The 22,762-nt window shown below is 47.7% G+C and overlaps 1 protein-coding gene across 4 annotated transcripts in view; it reads right to left on the reverse strand.

Annotated features, from left to right (window-relative positions):
* Positions 1–22,762, reverse strand: part of RPTOR (regulatory associated protein of MTOR complex 1) — a 333,192-nt gene that overhangs the window by 174,805 nt on the left and 135,625 nt on the right. For all 4 annotated transcript variants that reach the window (XM_038546355.1, XM_038546354.1, XM_038546353.1 and 1 more), the window contains exons 4-5: positions 21,536–21,694; positions 10,146–10,292 (exon numbers count right to left, since the gene is read on the reverse strand). In XM_038546355.1, the coding sequence (XP_038402283.1) occupies positions 10,146–10,292; positions 21,536–21,694 (306 nt within the window). The remainder of the gene's footprint in view (positions 1–10,145; positions 10,293–21,535; positions 21,695–22,762) is intronic.

The raw sequence follows: 22,762 nt of genomic DNA on the forward strand, positions 1-22,762 counted from the left end.
CACCCGCAAGAGCAGCGCCAGCATCACCCAACACGCACCTTCACCCAAGGGGGTTTCTTCTGGGGAATCTAGAGACTCAAACACATGAAACAATCTCAAGTTTCAAAGCTCACTAGAGCCTTCTGGAGGATTTGGGAAGGGTCCAGAAAACTCTGGAGATGTGATACACAGCAAGCAGATCCAACAGAGACATCTGCTCCATGTCCCACGCGTGTAGGTCACGCGGAGCTCGTGAGGGCCAGGAAACACTCATCTCAGAAAGCACTGCTGCAGGGGCCGCCGGGGGCACGCCCGCGTCTCTCATTTTCTCCATGAAAACTGACATCACACTGCTTCTTTTTCCCAAGGCATACACATGCACAAGACACCTCTATAAAGAGATGAAAGTACTGGTAACTTCAGGGGCCTGTAAAAGATGAACTTGTGAGAATAACATTGACTTGGTAATTGGTTTTGGTTACAGCAACTCCTGTGCTCAACTCAAAGACGCCTGCTTACTATGGACACCTTGCAAAGTGCAGAGAGACTGAGGTCCGTCAAGGACTCCGTGTACTGCTGACCCAGCTCCTTTCAGAGCGATGCAGCCTCTATCATGTGACACTGTCCTAAAACCAGCAGGTAAAAGCAGCAGGAATTTCTCATCAGTAACGTACATAAGTTTGCATCTTATCAAATACTAAATAGCAATGTCACAGCCCCTGGTACCCACAGCTGGGGGCCACCAGCTGTCCAGGAGACCAGGAGTCAGTCTTGTTGGATGAAGGCCTCCCTGACGCCCCGGAGCCCTCGAGCTGCCTGTCAAAGGCAGAAAAGAGCCTCTTTGTAGCACGTTTGTCACCATCACCCGGGGAGCTCCTCCGAATGGACCTTCCACTGTGCGAAGTCTTCTAGCTGTTAGCGACTGAACAGTCTTTAACATGCTCTAGAACCATTCTGTACCTCAGTGAGGATGCTTAGTTCGAATCTGCAACCAAATTCTACCCCCAGTGACTCCTACACGGTCAGCAGCCAAAGGAAAGGGGGTGCCGAGGAATCCTGCAGCCTTCTACTTCAAGAAGAGAATTTCCATTTGGCTTTGCGAATAGTGCTGCTATGAACACGTGTGTGCACGTGTCTGTGTGAACATATGTTTTCAACTCTCTTGGGTACAAGCCGGGAGTCGAATCACTGGGTTGCACCGCGGCTCCCAGTGTAACAGGTGAGGAGCCAGCAGGCTCTGTTCCAAGCGGCCGCCACACCTTGCGCTCCCGCCAGCACGTGAGGGCTCCTGAGTCCCCCATGTCCTTGCCAGCTCTGAGAATCACCCTTCTTTTCTATTCTAGATGTCCTGGTGAGTGTGAAGCGTGCCTCACTGTGGTTTTGCTCTCATCTCCCTGGAAGGGATGATCTCCTCCTACCGTCTGCTGCTGGCCAGGCCTGCCAACATCACATGCAGTAAGAATGCTGGGAGCAGACAGTCCTGCCTCGTTGCTGATCTTGGGGGGAAACAGTCTCTTACCATGAGTACGAGGACAGAGAGGCTCTCCGTCCAGCTGAAGACATTCTCCGCTTTCCCTAGTTTGCTAAGAGGTTTTTTCCCCGCTCAAAGATATTTATTTATTTATTTATTTATTTATTTATTTATTTATTTATTTATTTATTTATTTATTTATTTACGAGAGACGCAGAGACACAGGCAGAGGGAGAAGTAGGCTCCTCACAGGGAACCCAATGTGGGACTCGATCCACAGGCAGAGGGAGAAGTAGGCTCCTCACAGGGAACCCAATGTGGGACTCGATCCCAGAACCCCGGGATCACACCCTGAGCCAAAGGCAGACACTCAACTGCTGAGCCATCCAGGCATCCCTAAGAGGTATTATGTTTTTAACATGGAAACATGCTGGATTTTGTCAATTTTTTTTTTTTTTTTTTTTTTGCATCAACTGATCACATGGTCTTTCTTCTCTAGTCTATTGGGGTGGTGAGTCCCATTCATTGTTGTTTCTTTTTTAAATTAAGCCAGACTTGCATGTCAGGAATAATCCCACTCAGTCATCGAGTATAATTACTTTCAGAGATTACTAGAACCAATCTATTATTTGCTTGAGGATTTCTACATCTAAGTGTGTGAGAGTGGTTTGCGGTGTTTTGTTTTTCCCTTTTGTCCTGTGGGTCCCCTTCCACAGCAGGGTAACAAAATTCCCTCCTTTTTCCACCTTCTGGGCAAGCTTTGTGCACCCCCCTGGTATGAATGCTTCTTCAGATGTTTGGTGCAATTCTCCAGTGAAACCACCTGGGCCTGGAGACTTCCTTTTCAGGAACTGTTAAATTACAAATTCAGTTTCTTTAGTGGTTATTAGACTGTTCACATGATGTATCGCATCTTGGGCTGGGCTTCTGTTTGTGGTTCTGCAGGAACTGGTCCATATTTGGAAGCTGTCGAATTCCTGAGTGCGAAGTTATCCACAGTATTCCTGTACTGTTCTTTTAATGGCTGCAGGATCCGGATTCTTCCCTCCTCCCCTGTGTGTTGGTCTTGCTAGAGATTTATCTGTGCTATTGATGATTCCTGAGAAGCAGCTTTCTGCTTCCTGGGTTTTCTCTTTCTCTGTTTTCAATGCCAGTGATCTCTGCTCTTACAGCCACTCTGGTCTTTCTTTGGCTGCTCCGGGTTCATGTGGTTCTCCTCCCGTAGCTTCCTGAGGTAGCGCTGTGGCTGTGGTTCTGGGAGGTGGGGCCCTCGAGTGAAGGCCTCAGGAGTGGGGCCAGTGCCTGGTCAGAGAAGCCCCTTCCATCGAGCAAGAACACAGGGAGAAGGCCCCCACCAGCCCACGCCGGCGCCTTCACCTAGGACTCCAGCCTCCGGAATTGTGAGATGTGCATTTCTGTCCATCACAAGCCCCCGGCCTATGCTGTTCCGTTACAGTAGCCCAAACGGACTCAGGCAAGTAGGAACCTCTGACCCATCATTTATGTGTTGTTAATTTTACTCCAACGTTTTTCTGCTATCTTCCTATCACTGACTTCTAGGTGATTCTACTTGGGTTGAAGAACATACTCTGCAACTTCAATTATTTCATATTTGTTGAGGCCTGCGTTATGACCCAGGACATGCTCTATTTTAAGGAATGTCCCACGACCCTTGACAAGGATGTATATTTGCTGCTGGTGGTCCAGTGTTCAGTAATTGTCAATTAGATCCTTAGGATTGACATTTCAACACAGATGACTGTCTTGTCTCCAAAACAACACAGTTTCGTTCCCTCTGCTGCATCCGCATGCCTTCCTCCCTGAGCCATACTGCATGGACTGTTACGGCACACAGCTGGGGAGCAGGGGGGTGAGCACGTCTCCTGGCCTCTGAGCTGTGTGTGCAGACACCACCTGTGTGGGGGGTCCCGTCCTCCATGTGGGTGGCAGCCTCCCACCCACCCTGCTCCCCCTGCGTGGCTCTGTGTTTACCTGGTTAATACAGACAGAGAAACGCTGCCACAGAGGCTCTGCTGCCCTATGCCGCCAGGGTCTTTGCAAGAGAGCGTATCTGGCCATTACCTTAGTGTCCTCTGGCTCTGGGCCGGGCTGGTGGTGGGGAGATGCCCCATGAGAGCGGACGGGCCATGCAGACCGGCCTGCACCACAACCCAGAGCACCAGCCAGGATCTGGGCTCTAGAATACTGAGCACATCCTGGTGTATTTTAAAACAGATGAAGTTAGATAAAATGATTAAGCTCTAGATTTATCTTTGGAGACACTCTCAGTTTCATGATGGCTGCAATTTGTACTTTATATTCATGAATCTGGATTAATCACTTTTTCTTTGTTTCTTTTTAAATTTGATGGAAGTTAATCAAAATCCAAACACATTCAATGAATCATGAACATATCAAAAGAAGACAATTAAAGGTAGTTTATTCAGATGTGAATGCACTTATGTGACCACAATTGTAAATATTTCCTGAATGTCTACCTCAATTGAGGCGCCCTTGACAGGTTTACATAACATATCTAAATTACAGCCGAGGACACCAGTAGAACAGATACTGCAAGACAACATACACCTTGCTGTCCGATTACCCGGTAACACTCGGCTGCGTGTGGTCAGCTGAGGACGCCGCGGGCCCCAGGAAGTGTTTGCAAGGAAGCAGAGGGGCAGTTATGCCCTGAAAGGTGATGAACTGCAACACACGCTACTAGCCCACGGGTCCACCCTGTACCATCAGCCATGAGAGCTCCAAAACGTTTCATGCAGAAAAATCACTTCTCTTCCTCCCTGAGCAGTCAGATTACAGGCAGGGAACTATAACAGCAGCTGACGGAAGAGATCTCAGGGTTCCCTATGAGCCAGTCCAGCAGAGTCTGGGGGCTGATCGAGTTCTTTCTGTTGCACAGGCGGACAATGGGATGAATTGTAAAATGCTCTGCAACAGAACATGTGGCACAAATAAAAGGGAGCTGTGCCCACCTAAGATGAGCCAGCAGCAGTGGCCCTGGCATGGGGAGCCCAGCCCTGCTCTGCACCTCCCCTGAGGCCACCTTCCCACCTACCATGGACCTTCGCTGCCCGGTGCCCACTCCCACTCGCAGTGACAGTCCTGGTGCTCTAGAGGCTGCTTTCTTACCACGGCTTTTCCACGAGCTGTTATGTTTTCTGGTCAGCATAGCAGCCCCCTAAAGCCCACTAGGGGCCAGCTGTCCCTCTGGGTCTTTTATTTCCATAAAGGATGGCTTTCTTCTCCCCAGCCAGTTGGATCCCAATTAAAGGGGCTTCTGCTGTATTTGTTTTTAGATTAAACCCACATTCTCTCTTCTATAAACAGTCGAAATGGTAATATTTCTTCTTAAATTACAAATGAAACCCTATTCTGTTTTGTGTGTGTGTGCAAGAATATCAAGTACATTATACATTTCTTATCACTATTAGTTTTGAAAACCTTTCCTATTGTGAATTCTTACTGCTTATTATACAGAAAGTATAAGGTATCGATGAGTGAACTTGACCAGTCTTTACTAAAAAGAGGGAACGAAACCGTCTAGAATGTGTGCAGAGAAGCAAGAGGCGAAGGGCGATCACCGGGCACAGCCTGGAGTGTGTGTGTGGACTGGAAGACCAGTGTCACCTGAAGATGGGTCATCGGACAGCCACTGCTCACCCATGTGCCTGGAGCCAGGTGCCCTGCTATGAGCCTCACCACTCCTCCCCAGAAAGCACTCAGGTTTTCTTTGCTAAAAAGAGTTACTGATGCACCTGGGGCAAAGCAGGGCAGCTAGTGAGGCAGCTGACATCCCAGGAAATGGGATGGCTCCTGCATGGTAACTACACCTGCAGCCAGACCCCTGAGCCCCCGGCCACTTCCCCAGCTGAGAATTCCCGCCTGCAAATGCATGGGAGCTTCATTCTTCAACATGGGAGACAGCTCAGTGTCATCACCCACCTCCAGCATAGAAAAGAACAATCTACATAAACCTAACAGAAGATTTAGCACATGGGGCAATGGACGTAATGCAGAGAAGAGGGGGGATGCTATTTGCAAGCCCACAGAGTAGCATCATTTAAAACCTAAAGGAGAACATGAACACAGCTACAGTGTAACTGACTTCTCATTTCTCTGCTACCTACAGGTGACAGCTCTGCAGCTGGAATGAAGCAGCTGCACCAGAACGATGAAGCCGGATGCGCCTCAAGCCGCTGCCAGCAGCAGTACCCCATGTCCCCATGCCAAGTGCTCAGAGAACATCACACATCCACACACGCAGACTCCTCGCAGTCAACAGTAGTCAGGACCCGCGCCTCTCTGCAGGCACGCTGGGAACTAGCCTGCAGTGTTAGGCATCACCCACGGGCACCGCAACACAAGCAGGACCCTGGCACAGACTGCAGACTGGGCTGTGAAGGCCATGGGCATCCACCTGATGTGCTGTCAGGACCGTGAGACCTCAGAACCGTTACCTACAGTTCTATAAAATGCACATTTAACAAGTTCTGAAGAGACATGAAGAGTCTGCGGTTAGTCCTTTCTTGTCAGAAGTTCTTAGTTTAACTGTGACGTAAAATGTAGTTGCTAAGATGCACGCGTGACAATGCTGCATCACGTTCAGTTCATACACAGGATCACCAACAGGAAACAGGGTGGTTCCATCACTGTGGATTCAGCAGTGCTAAAGGAGCGAGTCTGTCACTGTGGAAACGAGGGTCCACACAACAGGTCTCTGCAAGCCGGGGTGCCAGGCAGGCCAGCAGCCATGGGCTGGACAATAGTGAGCAGAGGACGGAGGGCAGATGAGGGACCGGCTTGGAGGCATCACAAGAAGAGTGTCGCAGAGCACCAGCAGGCAGGAAGAGGAGAGGAGGCCGCAGAGAGGTGGATGGAGCGGTACAGGACAGTCCTGGTATGGAGAAGACATGCTCCCCGCTGGCCACCTAGGAACAGCCGTGCACCAGTCACAGTCCCTGAAGACCGTGTTCAGGACGCAGGCTTTGTGTCTCTGGGGAACGAGGGGCGTTACTGTGCCCACCACCACACCCACTGCCATGCCCAGGTGCCTTGTAGGCCTTGCACACACACACCACACGGCTACATTCACACCCAGGTCGTCCAGTACTCGCACCCCAAGTCACCCAGGGCCAGCCACAGATAAAAAGGGAAGGCCACTTGGCAGATGTGCTGGCCCTGCCTCACCGACGGGTGTCCTGTAGCCGGCAGGAGAGAACACCAGCAGCTGCGGGTGCCAGAGCAGAGAGTAAGAGTGGCCAGGGCACTGACAGCACCATGAACAAGGCGTGGAGCGCCCCACAGACCTTCCTGACAAGCTGCTGCAGGTTTAGAAACTGGCAGAGAGCTGTCCCATCCCTTCCCGCTAGAAGCATCCAGATGTAGATACTCAGTGAAGGGCTGAGAAAGGTTACCCCACCCATCCTTCCTCAGCTTTGGCCTGGAGGGTGTGCCCTGGCAGAACCAGGAGGAAAACCAAGAAAGAGGCCAAGGTGGGGCCTGGGAAATGGCGGCTGCACCCAGCAGGCAGTGAAGGGAGACCCCAGGATGGCAGCTCCTGGAGGCGCCTTCAGGACAGCCACGCCAACAAGGAGCAGCTGGGGGGATGCCACGCAATCCCTGCAACTCTGGGAACCCAGGAAATGTGAAAGATCGAAGACAAGAAGAAATGAGAAAGTCTCCAGGAAAATCAAAGAAACAAACAAAAACTATTATAAAATGGGAACCACAGCACCCAATTCAGCCGCTCAGTGAATTGTAATCAAGTCCTCGAGTTTTTGACATTTGCCATGTTTTAGAATCAAGAAGCACCAGTGCAAGCACATTGTCTCCACCTGCAGATACTCACTAGAGGAACAAAAGAGGTTCCCTTCAGGAGCAGAGCCCTGGCGGGGTACGTGCGGCAGGGACGGCTCCACCATCGCTGGCCCATAACACCTTTTATTTTTATTTATTTTTTTTAAGATTTTATTTATTTATTCAGAGAGGAGAGAGAGAGAGAGAGAGAGAGAGAGAGAGAGAGAGAGGCAGAGACACAGGCAGAGGGAGAAGCAGGCTCCATGCAGGGAGCCCGATGTGGGACTTGATCCTGGGACCCTGGGGATCACACCCTGGGTTGAAGGTGGCGCTAAACCGCTGAGCCACCGGGGCTGCCCCATAGCACATTTTAAATGTTGGCACTAACCGTATGCTAATTTGGTAATAATAAAAATGCTTATATTAGAAAGAACATTGAAAGCAGAGACTCTCTCTCACGTTCAAATTACAAAGCAACATGAAAAATGTACAGAAGATGACTGAGTGATAGACAATGTGTTTTCCTGGCCACCATGCGGTTCTAGTCGTGACCAGTAATTTTTGCTGTGCTTTCCGGGGGGCGCCTCCTGCTGTACCAACAGTGCTCCTCGGGGGAATCTCCTGGTCCTGCCATGAGGCAAGGCCACAGAGAATGTGAAAGACGACGGCCACCCCTCCAAACATACTCCTGTCACACCTGTGCTAACATTAGCACCTTGGAGGTTCTCCGGTCCGAGTAACAATTGTCATGTGTTCTGTGCGATCACTTTCACCCTCTACCTTTTAAATGTTGGCACAACGGGCAGCCCAGGTGGCTCAGGAGTTGAGCGCCGCCTTCAACCCAGGGCGTGATCCTGGAGATCCGGGATCGAATCCCATATCAGGCTCCATGCATGGAGCTATCCTTCTAAAAAAAATGTTGGCACAACCATTTCACCTGCCAACTTCTTTCAACTCACACGTCATCATCTACCCAAAAAAGCCATTACGACGTATTGTAAGTTGACAAAGAATGTGACCAACTGCAGAGTGCGTAAGAATTATGTAAAAGAACCAAGCTAAGAGGCTATATAGGATTTCTGTTTGTGCAGCACATCATAATATGACTAAAACAAACATTAAGATATTAGCTGGGAGCCAATTTTATCATTTTAATTTCCGCTGTTTATACAAGAGACCAACTGAACAATAGCCAATCATAGTAAGTGTGATGGCAAAACACAAGACTTATCTACACTGTAATTAAAAAAAAAAGAAGGAAGATAAAAGTCAGAACTAATTATAAAACATATGGTATGACTTTGCACTGCCATCTATTTGCCACTTCAGATAACGTATTTCTCTTTTGCTCTCCCCCATGAAGAATTAGTCAATTAAACATTTTTCCCCCAAAAAAAGATGCATGGAAATCTTTTCTGTTGCGCTCACCAAAATGAACAGTTTTCTGAGGCTGAGTAAGGCTTGGCGACATGCAGAGACCACAAGGTAGTGATGGAGCAAACCTGCATGTGCAAGGCAGTTGGCGCTCAGGCCCACACCCAGGAAGCGCCCGCCTTCGGTGGGGTGCAAGGTGGGGTGCTGTGATCTGCGGAGGCGGATGTACGGTCTCCTTCACTACCCTGAAGCTCATGAATTGGGATGAAAATCAGGCAGCATTCTTTGCCATCTTCATTTACATAACATATTTTATATATAAAAAAAATCTTTTTTGAAATATTTATTAGTTGATGTGAGGAAAAGCAAATCACCTCTAGGTGCTCTGAGTCTTTAGTGCTCATTAGATAACCTGTCCCTTGGGTTAACGTGCATGAAATGCCTAAAAGCAAGGTAATAATCGAATGGTACAAGACACAGACTTCCCCTCCTATTACAGAGTACAAAAATCATGCCTTGTGGAGCGGGGTTCCATTTCCAAGGATAGAGGGCACTGTATTTCTCAGTCACTCTTATGCAATGTTCTGCATTAGGGATTTAATTTATAAATATAAAATATTAAACTGCATGACATGTTAATTTCAAGTTCTACCAAATAGAATTTCTAATTTTATTGCTGATTATTTCAGGCACATCCTCTGATGAAACATGAAAAGCACAACAATACATTAAAATTGAATAGACCCAAAAAGGCTTGAGGAACCATGTGCTTGGGACCATTTCTGTTCCGGAACTGAGAACTTCCCGCACTAGCACCAATCGGGATTCATGACCCCCTCGAGGCTACAGAATATTTTATTCCCACACTCTCGTGCAGACCACAGGATGGAGGTCTCTTAACTGAAAATGCCTCTACGATTTCTCTTCAGAATTCACTGTTTGGTTCAAACATCAAATATTAACTAAAACAACCAAGTGAAATGCCTCATCATGAGCCGAGCGCGGCACAGGCTCTCCAGCTCCTAAAACAGAAGTGACCGACGGCAAACATTTGCGTTCGTTTTCTGTATCTAGCTTAGCAGGGTGTTTCTCATTCTCTCTCTCTCTCTCTCTCATTCTCTCTCTCTCTCACACACACACACACACACACACACACACACACACACACACACAACAACTAAGATGTACAACTGAATGGCTCTGCCCAGATACGGGTCCATTTCTCCTACAATGTGTCTGCTTTATTAACACTTATCATGGGCAGAAACCACTGGAGCACAAGTCAACTCTGTTAATGTCATCACTTAATTTCTATTCAGATCAAATGACATGAAGTAAAATGAGACGTAAAGATATGCCCCGAAGCTCGAGCCGAATACCTCCCAAGCTGTGGCACCAAATGTTCCATGGTGCTCTGAGTGCTCTGAGAATGAAGGGGGTCGCCCCCCAACCCCAGCCTGGAGGAAACCAGTGGAAGCTCAGGGTGGGGGCGCGAGTGCCTCACCTCAAGCTCCTGCTCCCTCTGCAGGGCGAACTGTTTGAAGGACTTGACGATCAAGCCGGCATTGGAGCAGTCGTAGACGAAGATTGATGGGCTGCCCATCCACGTCTGCAGGTCATATATAGACAGAGGGATGTACTGAGTGTAGTTCTGGAAAACAAAATACAGTGCACGTGTGAGCTATGCCTCCTGGACAGGATGGCCGACCAGCAGCTGCACAACAAGGAAGGTGTGACACCCAGGGCCTGGCGGCTTGGAGGGCTGACTCACTGCCTGTACCCCTGGTACGTCATAGAGGGCAGACTAAGCCCTCCATCGTGTGCCCGCCCTGTACCCAGACGTCTGAGTGCTGCATGGCAGCCACAGTCCGACACCCAGCCCCGGAGCCCCTCAGCAGCTGCTGCCGGGTCCAGCAGCTGGAGGTGTCCAGGGAATACGGGCCCCTTCCTACAGTGAGGTTTCCTTCTGTGTGTCCTCCCACCAGGGCTTCATCATTTACCTTACTCCTTCCTCCACCCCGGGAACCACAGCCTCCTCTTACACACTTAAAGGACGTGCATGCACACCACTTCCCTGCTCATCATCTTCCTCAGTGACTTCTGCATGCTTCAAGAACATGCCATGCACCTTGCTAGCCAGGGAGATGCCCTGAGGAGCTGCCAAGGCCCCTAGATTTGCATATTTTCCCTGCTGTGTCTTCTACTCCAGAGATATCCATAAGCACTTAATCCTCCAGATGACTTAAAAATCACACTTAAGCGATACAAGTGGATTTGGCAATCTGATTTTTTCAAACCACAGAACAGAAACTTATTAATGTGAATCCATTAAGTGAAATATTTTTCTGGACACACTGTACTGTTCAGTCCTCAAAAACTCTCTTGAGTGATGACTGGTGAACATAGAGTAGGATGTTCCTCACCTCACTAAAGAAATGATGGCAATCCTCACTCAGAGGCGACGGTCTGAAGCAACCCTTCTGCACAGAACACCACCCCCATTTACCCTTCCTTGCACTGCCGGTGTGCCTGGGAGGCTGGCGGGAATCAACTCTGTATGCTTGCAGTGAAGGTGACTGTGTTTCTCACGGCTGAGCCACAAACACTGCCTCTGGTGTTGCCACAAGGACTGTGTGAACGCGGCAGGAAAACAGGGCAGAGAACAAGGGAAGGCTGTGACTGATGGGGTGGCCGGCAGAGGCTTTCTGGAAACGCACAGCAAAGCACCTGATCTAAGTCAACCTAGACAGGATGAGGCAACGTCCGGACACACAGGTATGTGCACATCAGGGAGCAGACACCTGTACCCCAAGAGGGACCCCACTCTGCTGACACTGTGCCGCTTCGCCTGGCTGACCTGCCTCCTCCTGTGCCTGGCTGGTCATCGCCGCACTACGGAAGAGAACACTTGGAAATGCTGTCCGTGAGCACTCTCACCGAAGGATTCTCCAGATGTCAATGCTCCCCTACGGAGTTTATGAAGTCAACACACGCCCGAAGTACCAGCAAGAGTTTTCTTTAATGCAATTTGACAAGCTGATTCTAAAGTTAGTGCAGAAGAGAAATGCACGAGGACTGCGCAAAAAAAAAATAACCCCTCCAAAACCACATGTCCATTTTTAAATAAAGAATAATGAGTAGGGACCCACACTACCGGATATTAAGTATACTATAAATCCACAGTAATTACAGGATGGTATTAGGGAGGGCGAGACAAAAAAACCAAAACAGAAGAGAACATCCAGAAATAGACCTACATATATAATTATAATGAAGGTGGCATTTTAACTCAGTGAAGAAAGAACAACAATTCAGTACATGACACTGTAAAATCTAGTCATTCAATCCTGCTATCTGGGATTCTACATATAAAAAAAAAATCAAATCAGGATAGATTTTAAAACTAAATATAAAACAGAATAAAAGATCTTTATTTTGGTACAAGAAAGTCCTCTTAATTCACAAAACTTAAAAGACCTAAAGAGAAATATAATAACACAAAAATTATGTAATTCTGACAAAACACACACCGATGATAAGCAATTCAGGAACAAAGTGGGTATAACACACGTGATATAGTTTTAGAGTGTATGTGTGCTCAGACCAACAATACGAAACACACAAACTGGCAGGAAATACAAACATGCAACTCTCAGAGCAGCAGGAATGATGAAGGATTATGAAGAATTTCAGGCTATCGATGAATCAATGAGAATCATCTATCCAGAACGGTGTAAAGAAATACAGAGGATGGATGGACCAGGATGTGTTCAACAAAGCACCAGTTGGTAGGTGTGTAATAAGGAAGCTTTTTAATTTTTATTATTTTTTTTGGGGGGGGGGGGACAGAAGGAGAGAGAATCTCAAGGAGACTCCCCGGCATGGAGCCCAACATGGGGCTTGATCTCATGACCCTGATATCATGACCTGAGCTGAAATCAAGAGTCAGATGCTCAACCAGCTGAGGCACCCAACCCAGGTGTCCCAAGAAGCTCTTCTAGAAGGCAATTTGGTAGCATGGACACATTTTAAAATGTACATCCCGGGATCCCTGGGTGGCGCAGAGGTTTGGCGCCTGCCTTTGGCCCAGGGTGTGATCCTGGAGACCCGGGATCGAATCCCACGTCGGGCTCCCGGTGCATGGAGCCTGCTTCTCCCTCTGCCTGTGTCTCTGCCTCTCTCTCTCTCTGTGTGTGTGTGTGTGTGTGTGTGACTATCATAAATAAAATAAAATAAAATAAAAAATAAAAAAATAAAATGTACATCCCTTTGACTTCTAGATGTCCATCCTACAGAAATACTTGCATGTACACACGGAAATGTATGTACGAGGATGTACGATACTCCTGCTGGTAAAAACCTGTCAGCTATCTAGATGCCACCGTGGAAGAGACGGCTGGCCTCTCTTTTCTCCCTCTTCTTCACCAATGCAAGTTCTCACTAAGCACATTTCCCAGCTTCCTCTGTACCTCAATCTGATCTCACAGCCAAACTCTGGCCAACGGGACCTGATCAGAAGCGATGTGTCCAAACTATCAGTGCCACCCTCCTGCTCAGCTCTTCCTTCTTCTTTCCCCTGTGGGATGTGGACATGGTGAGACATCTCCAATCAAGCAGAGGACAAGAGCAGAGGGATATAAGGGGAGTGTTGGACGGAAGGGGTCTGGGGCCCACATCCCGATGTGGCCACAGCAAGGCCCCAACGGCCTTCATGGACCATCACAGCCTATCCTGGATCCTTGCACTGCCCACATGAAGGACCATTAAGGAAAGGAGTGTCCATACAGCCACATCATGGAACACCACGCAGCCCTAAAAAAACTGGGCTTGTTACATGTAGACATGGAAAGACATCCAAGGCTTATTATGATTTAAAAAGCGCACATCTGAGAACACTGCACAGACAATGACATCATTTTAGGGAAGAAAAGGAGAAGGCTGTGTGTGTGAAGCACATGAGCCTGGCACCTGGGCTCTGCTCGTCCGCACGTAATGAGAAGCATCTGTCCAACAAACAAGTCACATAAATGGTACCAAAGGGATAAGCATCGAACTAGCAATGGCTGGGCAGGTAAAGGTGTGTGTTTCGGGGTAGAGTTGTGTTACCTTTATACTTCTGCTCTCTTGGAATCTTTTACAACAAAAATTACTTGTACTTTCTAAAAAGACAAAATGTACCAAACTACTTAAAGGAAGGAGGGAAAGGATGGCCTCCAGGGTTTACTGTATATACTTCTACGTTCATCTACTATTTTAGAACAAGCAGGCACTATTACTCGCACAAGCCTGAAGCCTTCGGCAAGCACTCCACCAGGCAGAGCCGGAAGTGGACGGGGCCTCTTGGGCATGGTGGGGAAGAGAGCCCCTCTCTGTATCCACTCCCCAGCACCCTCCCTGCACCCTCTCAGCCTGGCACTAGGGGCATCTGGGCCAATCACTGGGTGTGGGGGTGGATCCAGGCACCGTGTGATGTTTGGCAGCATCCCCGCCCGGCTGCAGATCAAGAAGGTTTCTGGACATCACCAATGCGCCCCAAGGGAGACTCTGCCCTGGTGAGAACCTTGCCTCTTACAAGAGGCGATCTCATCTACAACTGCAGCTGCGTGCTCAGGTTAGTGAGGTCGCAGAAGTGTGGAAATCTGTGCCTGCTGGGAAATACAAAATCAGCTCTATTATACCATGGAGGAAAATGAGCTTTGAGAACTAATTCTTACTAGAACAGTGCAGGTAGATCTCATTTCCCATCTCAGAAAGACCCTGGGCATTTGTCAGGCTTCAGGCCAGAATCACAGCCTGCGAACGGGCCTGCGGAGCCAGGAGCAGAGAACAGAACCAACGTCCAGTGCACAGCTGTTGCTCTGTCCCACATCATCATGGTGGAACCACCTGTGCAGGCTGGACGAGTGCGAGGCCCCTCTGTGCGCAGGAGGCCACCCGGATACCCAGGGCCCTTCATGTAGAGGTTTGGTTTCTCCTGGCAAAGCTACAAGTTCAGGGAATTCCTCAACCCAAGCATTTCTCCTTTCTCTTAAAAAAAAAAAAAAAAAAAAAAAAAATACTCAAGGCCATGGTTTCATTTCAAACAAAAAAAAAAACTGAAATAGGTTTTAGATAATTTATTCATTACAACCCACTTCATATGTCAGGTTATATTAAAGATCAAGAAAAAAAAGGGTCCCCTTGCTTCATGAGCCCATCTTTCAGGACTGGGTCAAGTTCAGGGGCGGTGGCACAAGGACGAGGGGGGCTTGCGGCACTTGGTTGCTGGGGAAAGTGGCGCACCTCTGAAGAAGTACCTCCCCATTTCTGAGAAGACTCGAGTGCAACTTCTGCCAGAAACCTTCAAGTGTGAGTCAGACGTTGCAGCTGCGCTCACAGCCTCCTCCCAAGGGCCTCCTGGACAGCGACCCGAGGCAGCTGCTTCCCTCTGACCTCACACATCACCCTGCGTGCCCAGCACCGCAGAGCTGTTTAAGTGCGGCCATTGGCCAAGGAGGGGGCATAGCAGATTCATCTTCTTTCCAAAGGGTGTTCTCTGAACACATCACCCAGTAGGCAGCAGCTGAAGGCCCAGAAATGTCAGGCGTAAAGAGCAGGCCTGGTGGCCTACATGTGGCTGTCAACAACTCCAGAGTGTGAGCCACAGGCAAACCCTCAGCCCCTCAAAACCCTGAAGGCTGAAGGCTCACAGCTTTGTTGACTCCTGCTCTGCCTTTATTACAGTTAAAGAACTAGTTAATCCATGAACAATTCTAAATAAATATCACTTAAATAATAGAATTTATTGGTTTTGAAAACCAATTCTCTAACACATAGTGACATTCTTGTTCTCATTCTGCTTTATATACAGTTCATTATTGATCCTGTTGAAAGATGGATCATAGAGGTTTTTAAATGCACAATTATCAAAAACATATACTTGCAATTTTAAAGAGCAACATTTGTGCCAGATCCTATTAATCATTTGTTATAATTGCTACTTTATCCATATTGAGAGTGCAGAAGAGTAAAAAAAAAAAAAAAAAGCTGCTAATTTTGTTGTAAACTTGACTTTTCTGAAGATTTCTAGGACTTGGTGTTTCTCTGCAAGAGCTGAAGGAAGACCATCAGTAAAGAATCTATTTCTTCAGAAGTACTGGAAACCTTGGGCCTATTTCTTTAGAAAAGCTTGAAAGTTTCTTAAAAAAATATGATTCCCTTGATGCTAAGATATAAAACCTTAACCAAGTCTCAGATGTCTTATCCTATTTGAGAAGCAGATTTATAGAGGAGTAGTTCTCAAACCACCATGCATAAGGGATACTCACTCTTCAGTTCTGGCACCACCTGTGCCCCTCATGCTCTGTGAAGAACACTTCCCAAATGCCCTTTTTGCCATATATGCTTTAACAGTTTATATACACTGGTCAGAAAACAGTTTGCTGGTAAGATGATATTTAAAGAAAAATATCCACTCATCTAGGAGTCAACCTGTAAGACTTTTTTTTTTTTTTTTTTTTTTTTTTTTTTTTTAATGATAGTCATACAGAGAGAGAGAGAGAGAAAGAGAGGCAGAGACATAGGCAGAGGGAGAAGCAGGCTCCATGCACCAGGAGCCTGACGTGGAATTCGATCCCGGGTCTCCAGGATCACGCCCTGGGCCAAAGGCAGGTGCCAAACCGCTGCGCCACCCAGAGATCCCCTGTAAAACTTTTAACTACGAATTTAATGTCTCTGATTGATACAGGGCTACTCAGGTTTTCTATTTCACTGTGGGTCACTTTGGGTAAGTTGTATGTTTTAAAGGCATTTCCCATCTAAGTTGTTAAATCTATTGGAATAAAATACGAATCTGTCCTCATCTTCTCTATGTCTACAGGATGTGTGGTGATGTCCGCCCTTTCATTTCCAAATGTGGATCGTGTCTTCTCTATTCCTCTTGATCTGTCTACCTAGAGACGCATCAGCTAGAAAAAAAATGTTAGTGCCAGCTCTCTCCACTGCCTGTCCTCAGTTTTACTGATTTGTGCTGTTACTTCATTCTTTCAATTTACTTTAAGTTTAGTGGGCCCATCATTTTCTAGCTTAAGGTAGAAATTGAGATTTTAATTTCAAACCTTTCTGCCTTTTTGTATAAAGATTTAAGGGTATACATCACCAAGCAAGCATGGCGGTAACTGTGTCCAGCAAATCTTGGCAAGTCTTATTCTCATTGTTTAGTTCAAATTATCTTTACTTTCCTTTGTGATATCTTTTTTGACACGTCATTCAACTTCCAAATATCTGAAGATTTTCCAGATATTCTACAATTCCAGATTCTGTGATCAGAGAATCTACTCTGATGATATCCATCCTCTAGACCTTTAAGGAGATGTGTGTGATGTGGCCCATGGCCCTTCTCCTGGATGGCACCTGTACCGGAGAACGTGCATATTTTCCAGTGCTTGGACAGAGGTCTGTGGTGCCAATCTTTTATATTAGTAACTGAATTTTTTTTAGAAATAACATACTATGTCTGCAGTTTTCTTTGTGGGTTTTTAATTATCAATCTTACCTGTAATTTTAATGTCAGTTATAACTTATTGATTACTGATCAATGGTTATTCAAAGCTCCAACTAGAATCGTGGATTTGCTGCTTTCCTGCTTTGGTTCTAGCAATTGTTCTCTGTGTACTCTGAACTCTATCAGGCACATATACATTCAGGATGGTTTATGTCCTTCTGGTGACCTGACCACTCATCATTCTGAAATGTCTCTCTTGGGCAGCCTGGGTGGCTCAGCGGTTTAGCACCACCCTTGGCGCAGGGTGGGATCCTGGGGTCCCGGGATCGAGGCCCACACATCGGGCTCTCTGCATGGAGCCTGCTTCTTCCTCTGCCCGTGTCTCTGCCTCTCTGTCTCTGTGTCGCTCATGAATAAATAAATAAATAAAATCTTTTAAAAAAATGAAAATGAAATGTCCTTCTTTCACCTCTGGCAACACTCATGTCTCAAAGTCCATTTTCTGATTAGGACCAGGGCCACCCTAGCTCTCTTACAACTAGTAGTTGCATGAACCCTCTCTTGGATCCAACCTTTATCTTTGTATTTATAGTGCATCCCTGTGGATGGCATGGCGTTTGGTCTTGCCTTTAATCCAGCCAGATATAATCTTATAAAAAAATAAATTAACTTAGAATGTGGGGCATTCTAGAGAATAACTGGTCTGGACTCATCAAAGAGTCAGTGCACACTACTGAATGAATGAAAACTCAAGTCCTACACTGCGAGGAAGTATTTACAGAATACACACTGATAAAGGCCATTCATCTAAAATATAAAAAGAATTCCTTCTAAAAGTATGAAAACAACCATATGTAGAAGTGGACAAAAGAGGGGCACCTGGGTGGCTCAGTTGGCTGAGTATCTGACTTTTGATCTCACCTCAGGCCTTGATCTTCAGGTCGTGAATTTAGGTCCCACATTGGGCTCCATGCTGAGTGTGGAGCCTACTTAAAAAAAAAAAAAAAGGGAGGCAAAGATATGGACGTGGACACCCTAACCAAAGACGGTACACAGATGGCCAATAAGTAGATGAAAAGATACTCCACATCATATGTCATTAAGGAATTGCAAATTAAAACAACAATGAGACACCACTGCGCACCTAATTAGAAGGGCTAAAATCCAAACACTAGCCACAACAAATGCTTAGCAGGATGGAGAGCACTGGGAACTCACATTCATTGCTGCTGGGAAGGCAAACTGACATGGCCCTTTTGGAGGACAGTTTGGCAGTTGCTTAGAAAGCTACACATATCATCTGATCTAGCAATGCACTCCTAGTAGTTACCCAAATTAGATAAACCTTATGTCTATCCAAAAACCTAAACACAAAACGTTATAACAGCATTATTCACAATAGCCAAAAACCCAGAAGCAACCAAGATGTCCCCCAATAGGGGTCCATCCAGACAATGAAGTGTTACTCAGTGGCAAAGAAGTAAGTCATCAAGACACAAAAACACAGGAGGGAACCTTAAATGTGTACCCCTGGCTGAAAAAAAGACAATGTGAGAAGGGCCACAGACTGTAGGATCCCAGCCAACTTTGTGGCACTCTGGGAAAGCCACAACTGCAGAGACTGTGAGTGTCCCTGGCTGCTGGGGGGGCAGGGGAGGGAGGTCTAGAGCGATAAAGGGGAGAGCACAGGATCTCAGGGCAGTCAAAGTGCCCCATATGACACCGTGATGGTGTCATATGCATCTGGCATCTGACAAAACCCACAGAGTGTGCAGCGCAAGAGCAGGTCCACACGGAACAGTACTGATCAGGAAGTATGGCAAGCGCCTGTGCCGATGCCAGTGAGGGTGGGGGAGGGACAGAGTGCATGGGACACTCAGTACCTCCCAATGTTTCTATAACTAAAACTGCTCCAAAAACTAAAGTCTATTGATAATGATAATTTTTTTTAAAGACCCATGAATAGGGATGCCTGGGGGGCTCAGTGGGGTTAAGTGTTTGACTTGGATTCTGCTCAGGTTGTGATCTCAGGGTCATGGGATCAAGCCCTGTGTCGGCTCTGTGCTCAGCACCGAGTCTGCTTGGGATTCTCCTTCTCCTTCTTTCCCCCACTCCCCACCCCCATCCATTCTAAAATAAATAAATAAAATATTTAAATAAAAACTAAAAAAATAAGGGAGGGACTGGGTGGCACAATCAGTTAAAGCATCTGGCTCTTGCTTTGGGCTCAGGTCATGATCTCATGGTTTGTGTGATCAAGCCCCACGTTGGGCTCCGTGCTTTTGAAATTCTGAAATACTATTGACAGATATTTAAAAAGAGCATAGTTTTGTAGACTGAACGTTATAAAGATGCTGAATCTTCCCCACCATTAATTAACTGGTTTACAAGTTGATTCACTAATTATTTTTTTTTTAAGATTTTACTTATTTATTTGACGTGGGGGCGAGAGAGAGAGAGAGCAAGCGAGCACAAACATGAGCAGGGGCAGAGAGAGAAGCATCCACTGAGCAGGGAGCCCGATGCAGGACTCTATCCCAGGACCCTTAAGATCATGACCTGAGCCAAGGGCAGATGCTTCACCGACTGAGACACCAGGTGCCCCTGAGTTACTACTTTACTGGAAGATCCAAGAACAGCCAAGAAGAACTGAAGAACAAAAAAGAGGAACTTGCTTTCCTGAATACGAAGACTCACTGGAAACCAATACTCGTTAACACAGGTTCCTGGCACACAGAGGCAGAGCCACGGAACAGAATACAGTGCTCAGAAACAGGCCCACGCACTGTAGAAATCGGATTTTGTTCAGAGTTGGCATTAGACGGGAACAGAACAGGTAGGTGTCCGTTACATGAGGGATAAAAAACACAGTATGAACCCTACCTAACAGTATGTACAAAATCCATTTCAGGTAGGTTAAAGACCTAAATGTAATAGACAAAAATACAATCCTTTTGGAAGAACAAAGTGGAATACCTTTCTCCAAGATGGCACAAGGGAAATCTTCTTAAAGAGGATACAAAATGTCCACCCCACAAAGGAAGACTGACCGGGATGACCACGTGAAAATGAAGAACTCCGGTCCGCTAGGGGCGCCATTAAGAGAACAGAAACAAACCAAGAAACCAAGCCATAAATTAAAAGCGGACACTTGTAACTCATAAAAATGATAAAGTGTTGCTGTCCAGAATACAAAGAATTCTCTGAAATCCATAAGAAGATGACACACCAACCCAAGTGAAAAATGGAGAGTGTGACTTCAAGATGAGGAAGCCTAGACAGCCAACAACAGATCAGAAGGTGCTCAATGTCACGGCCACTGGGGAGACCTGTGTTACCCCCCACAGTGGGCAGAAAAAGCAAGTCCTGACCACAGGGCTGGGGACAAAAACGGCAGTTTAGGACAGAACAACGGGAACCACCTGGACATGCGCCTGCACAGGAGGCACCAAGCAGCTCCTCAGACGTCCCCACACCCGGCAGTGGGGCTGAGGGGAGGCAGAGGCACCAAAGTCGCAGGGACCGGTCTTCAGTGCAGAATAGGGAGCGGGTGCAGCAGGCACAGAAGGATCCCAACCCCATCAACAGAAAGCACCTGACCCCCAACACGCCTGGACAGCCACACGAAAGTGGAGATGCCATAAAGGAAGGAAAGTAACGCTATACTGGAATCTGCTGTGCTGGTGACCCTGGCAGGGAAGAGGGAGACTGTTCTGTGGGCCCAGGGGCTCCCAAGGTGCATCTTCTCACCCGGCTGGCGGTTACGTGGCACCAAATGCTGCACACCTCCAGGCACCGCCTTGCACACCGGGTACGAGAGGGACTTACCACGCACGGCCCAGAAGACGGCGGGAGGGGGTGGCCGACCCCTGGCGTCCACCCACCATCTTGGGTAAAGGAGCTGCGGGCGGCCGGCAGCGTGGCCATGGTGGGGGCAGAGCCCAGGCTGCGTCTGCAGGCGGCCTGTGCCAGCTCGCTGGAATCTGCACCATTTTCTTCTCTCGGGAAATCGCTGATTCTCAAAGAAAGACTAACTGAACTGAGAAACCTGATCACTGGGCGACACACACAGCAGAAGCATGAGCAAGTCCTGCCTCCGGCAGGAAAAACACACCACCAGCACCACACAGCGGCCTCCAGGCAGTCGTTCCCCGGCCATGTTGGTGCCAGAAACAGCCCGCCTGCCTGTTCCCAGCCCCCATCGCTGAGTGGGCGGTGATCCCATGACTCCCTGCCTCACTGCTGGCCCATTGCACCTATCCAGCCTCACTGCACTGGGGTCTGCAGAAGCGGAGTGCACAGCAACGCAGCCATGGGCAAACGGGGCCTGCGGTCAACCACCAACACTGACACATCTTTAGGCAGCAAGAGAAGTGGGTTGGGTTCACACGAACGTTTGATGGTGCACCTACCTTGTTGAAGACCCAGATCTCCCCGTTCACGGTTGGCCTGGGCACCCCGTGGCCGTTGTAGTGGAAGAGAACCCGCTCCTCCTTGGCATTTCGGCGTAAGGATGTACAAAGCTTCTTCACTTCGTCCACAGTGGGGTCAAGGCTCTGCTTGTACCGGGCCTGTTGCGGGAGAAGAAATTAAGAAACTCACCGTGGATTCATGGGACTACCTGGAATATGTACCCCATTCCTCACTCTGAGTTTGCGCTGAACAGCTGTGTGACCCTGGACAAGTGACCCCGAATTTCTCCATCTCTAAACCTGGGATAATGACTCCTTCAGAGGTGGCTGTGGAAATTCATCCATCCAACAAATATTCCTAGAGAAGATCACATGAGATGAATGAGTGAAGCCTGCCACACGGCCACACTGAGCAAGAGGTACCACCACTGTGATAACAAAAGTTTTTCTCAGAAACACTGAATCCTCTGGAAGAAACCCTCTGGAGTGTGGAAAAGATAATTTGTTTAAATGTGGGGAGCGCAGTCCCATGCCAGCCAGAGGAAGGAAGCCACCAGCCCCCTCTGCGTCACCACGCTGGCCTGGCTCTGCCCCACCGGCTCCTGCCTGGACTCCTGCCGACAGATGGAAGGATTCACTGAAGAAGCAGGACCCAGAACTACCTTAGAAATATCAACAGTCTGTATGCACACGGACAGTAAGTGGTTAGAGGATGTAAACAGAAGAATACCCATTTCTTAAGCAACAGAGATTAAGGACACAGGAGTGAATGTAACACAGAGCATAAAACATCCAGACATGGAAAAATTTAAAAAAATCTCCCAGAAAATGCAAAGGAGACTTCAAAATGGAAAGATGTTCCCATCCAGGTATGTACATCAACATTCTTTCCTTAAGTAAGCTCTACACCCAACGTGGCACCTGAACTCATGGCCCCAAGACCAAGGGTTGCACAAACCAGTGAGCCAGCTGGGTGCCCTCGCACCAACATTCTTAAGAGGTCTGTTCTCCCTGAGTTAACTGACAAATCCAGTGTGTTGCTCATAAATGTAACTACATGCTTTCTGATGCACCAGAGCACCTGCTACAGAAGTTCACGTGGAGACACAGCCATGCAAGAAGGGACAGAGTAAACAAGGAAGGCCATGAGGGCTCAGCCTTCCTCCACCCCCACACCTCCTCTAGGACCTGTCTCATTGAAATGGGGAGGTCCAGGGACGTGGCCAC

This window comes from Canis lupus, chromosome 9, assembly GCF_011100685.1.
Source record: "Canis lupus familiaris isolate Mischka breed German Shepherd chromosome 9, alternate assembly UU_Cfam_GSD_1.0, whole genome shotgun sequence".
NCBI classification, from domain to species: Eukaryota; Metazoa; Chordata; class Mammalia; order Carnivora; family Canidae; genus Canis; species Canis lupus.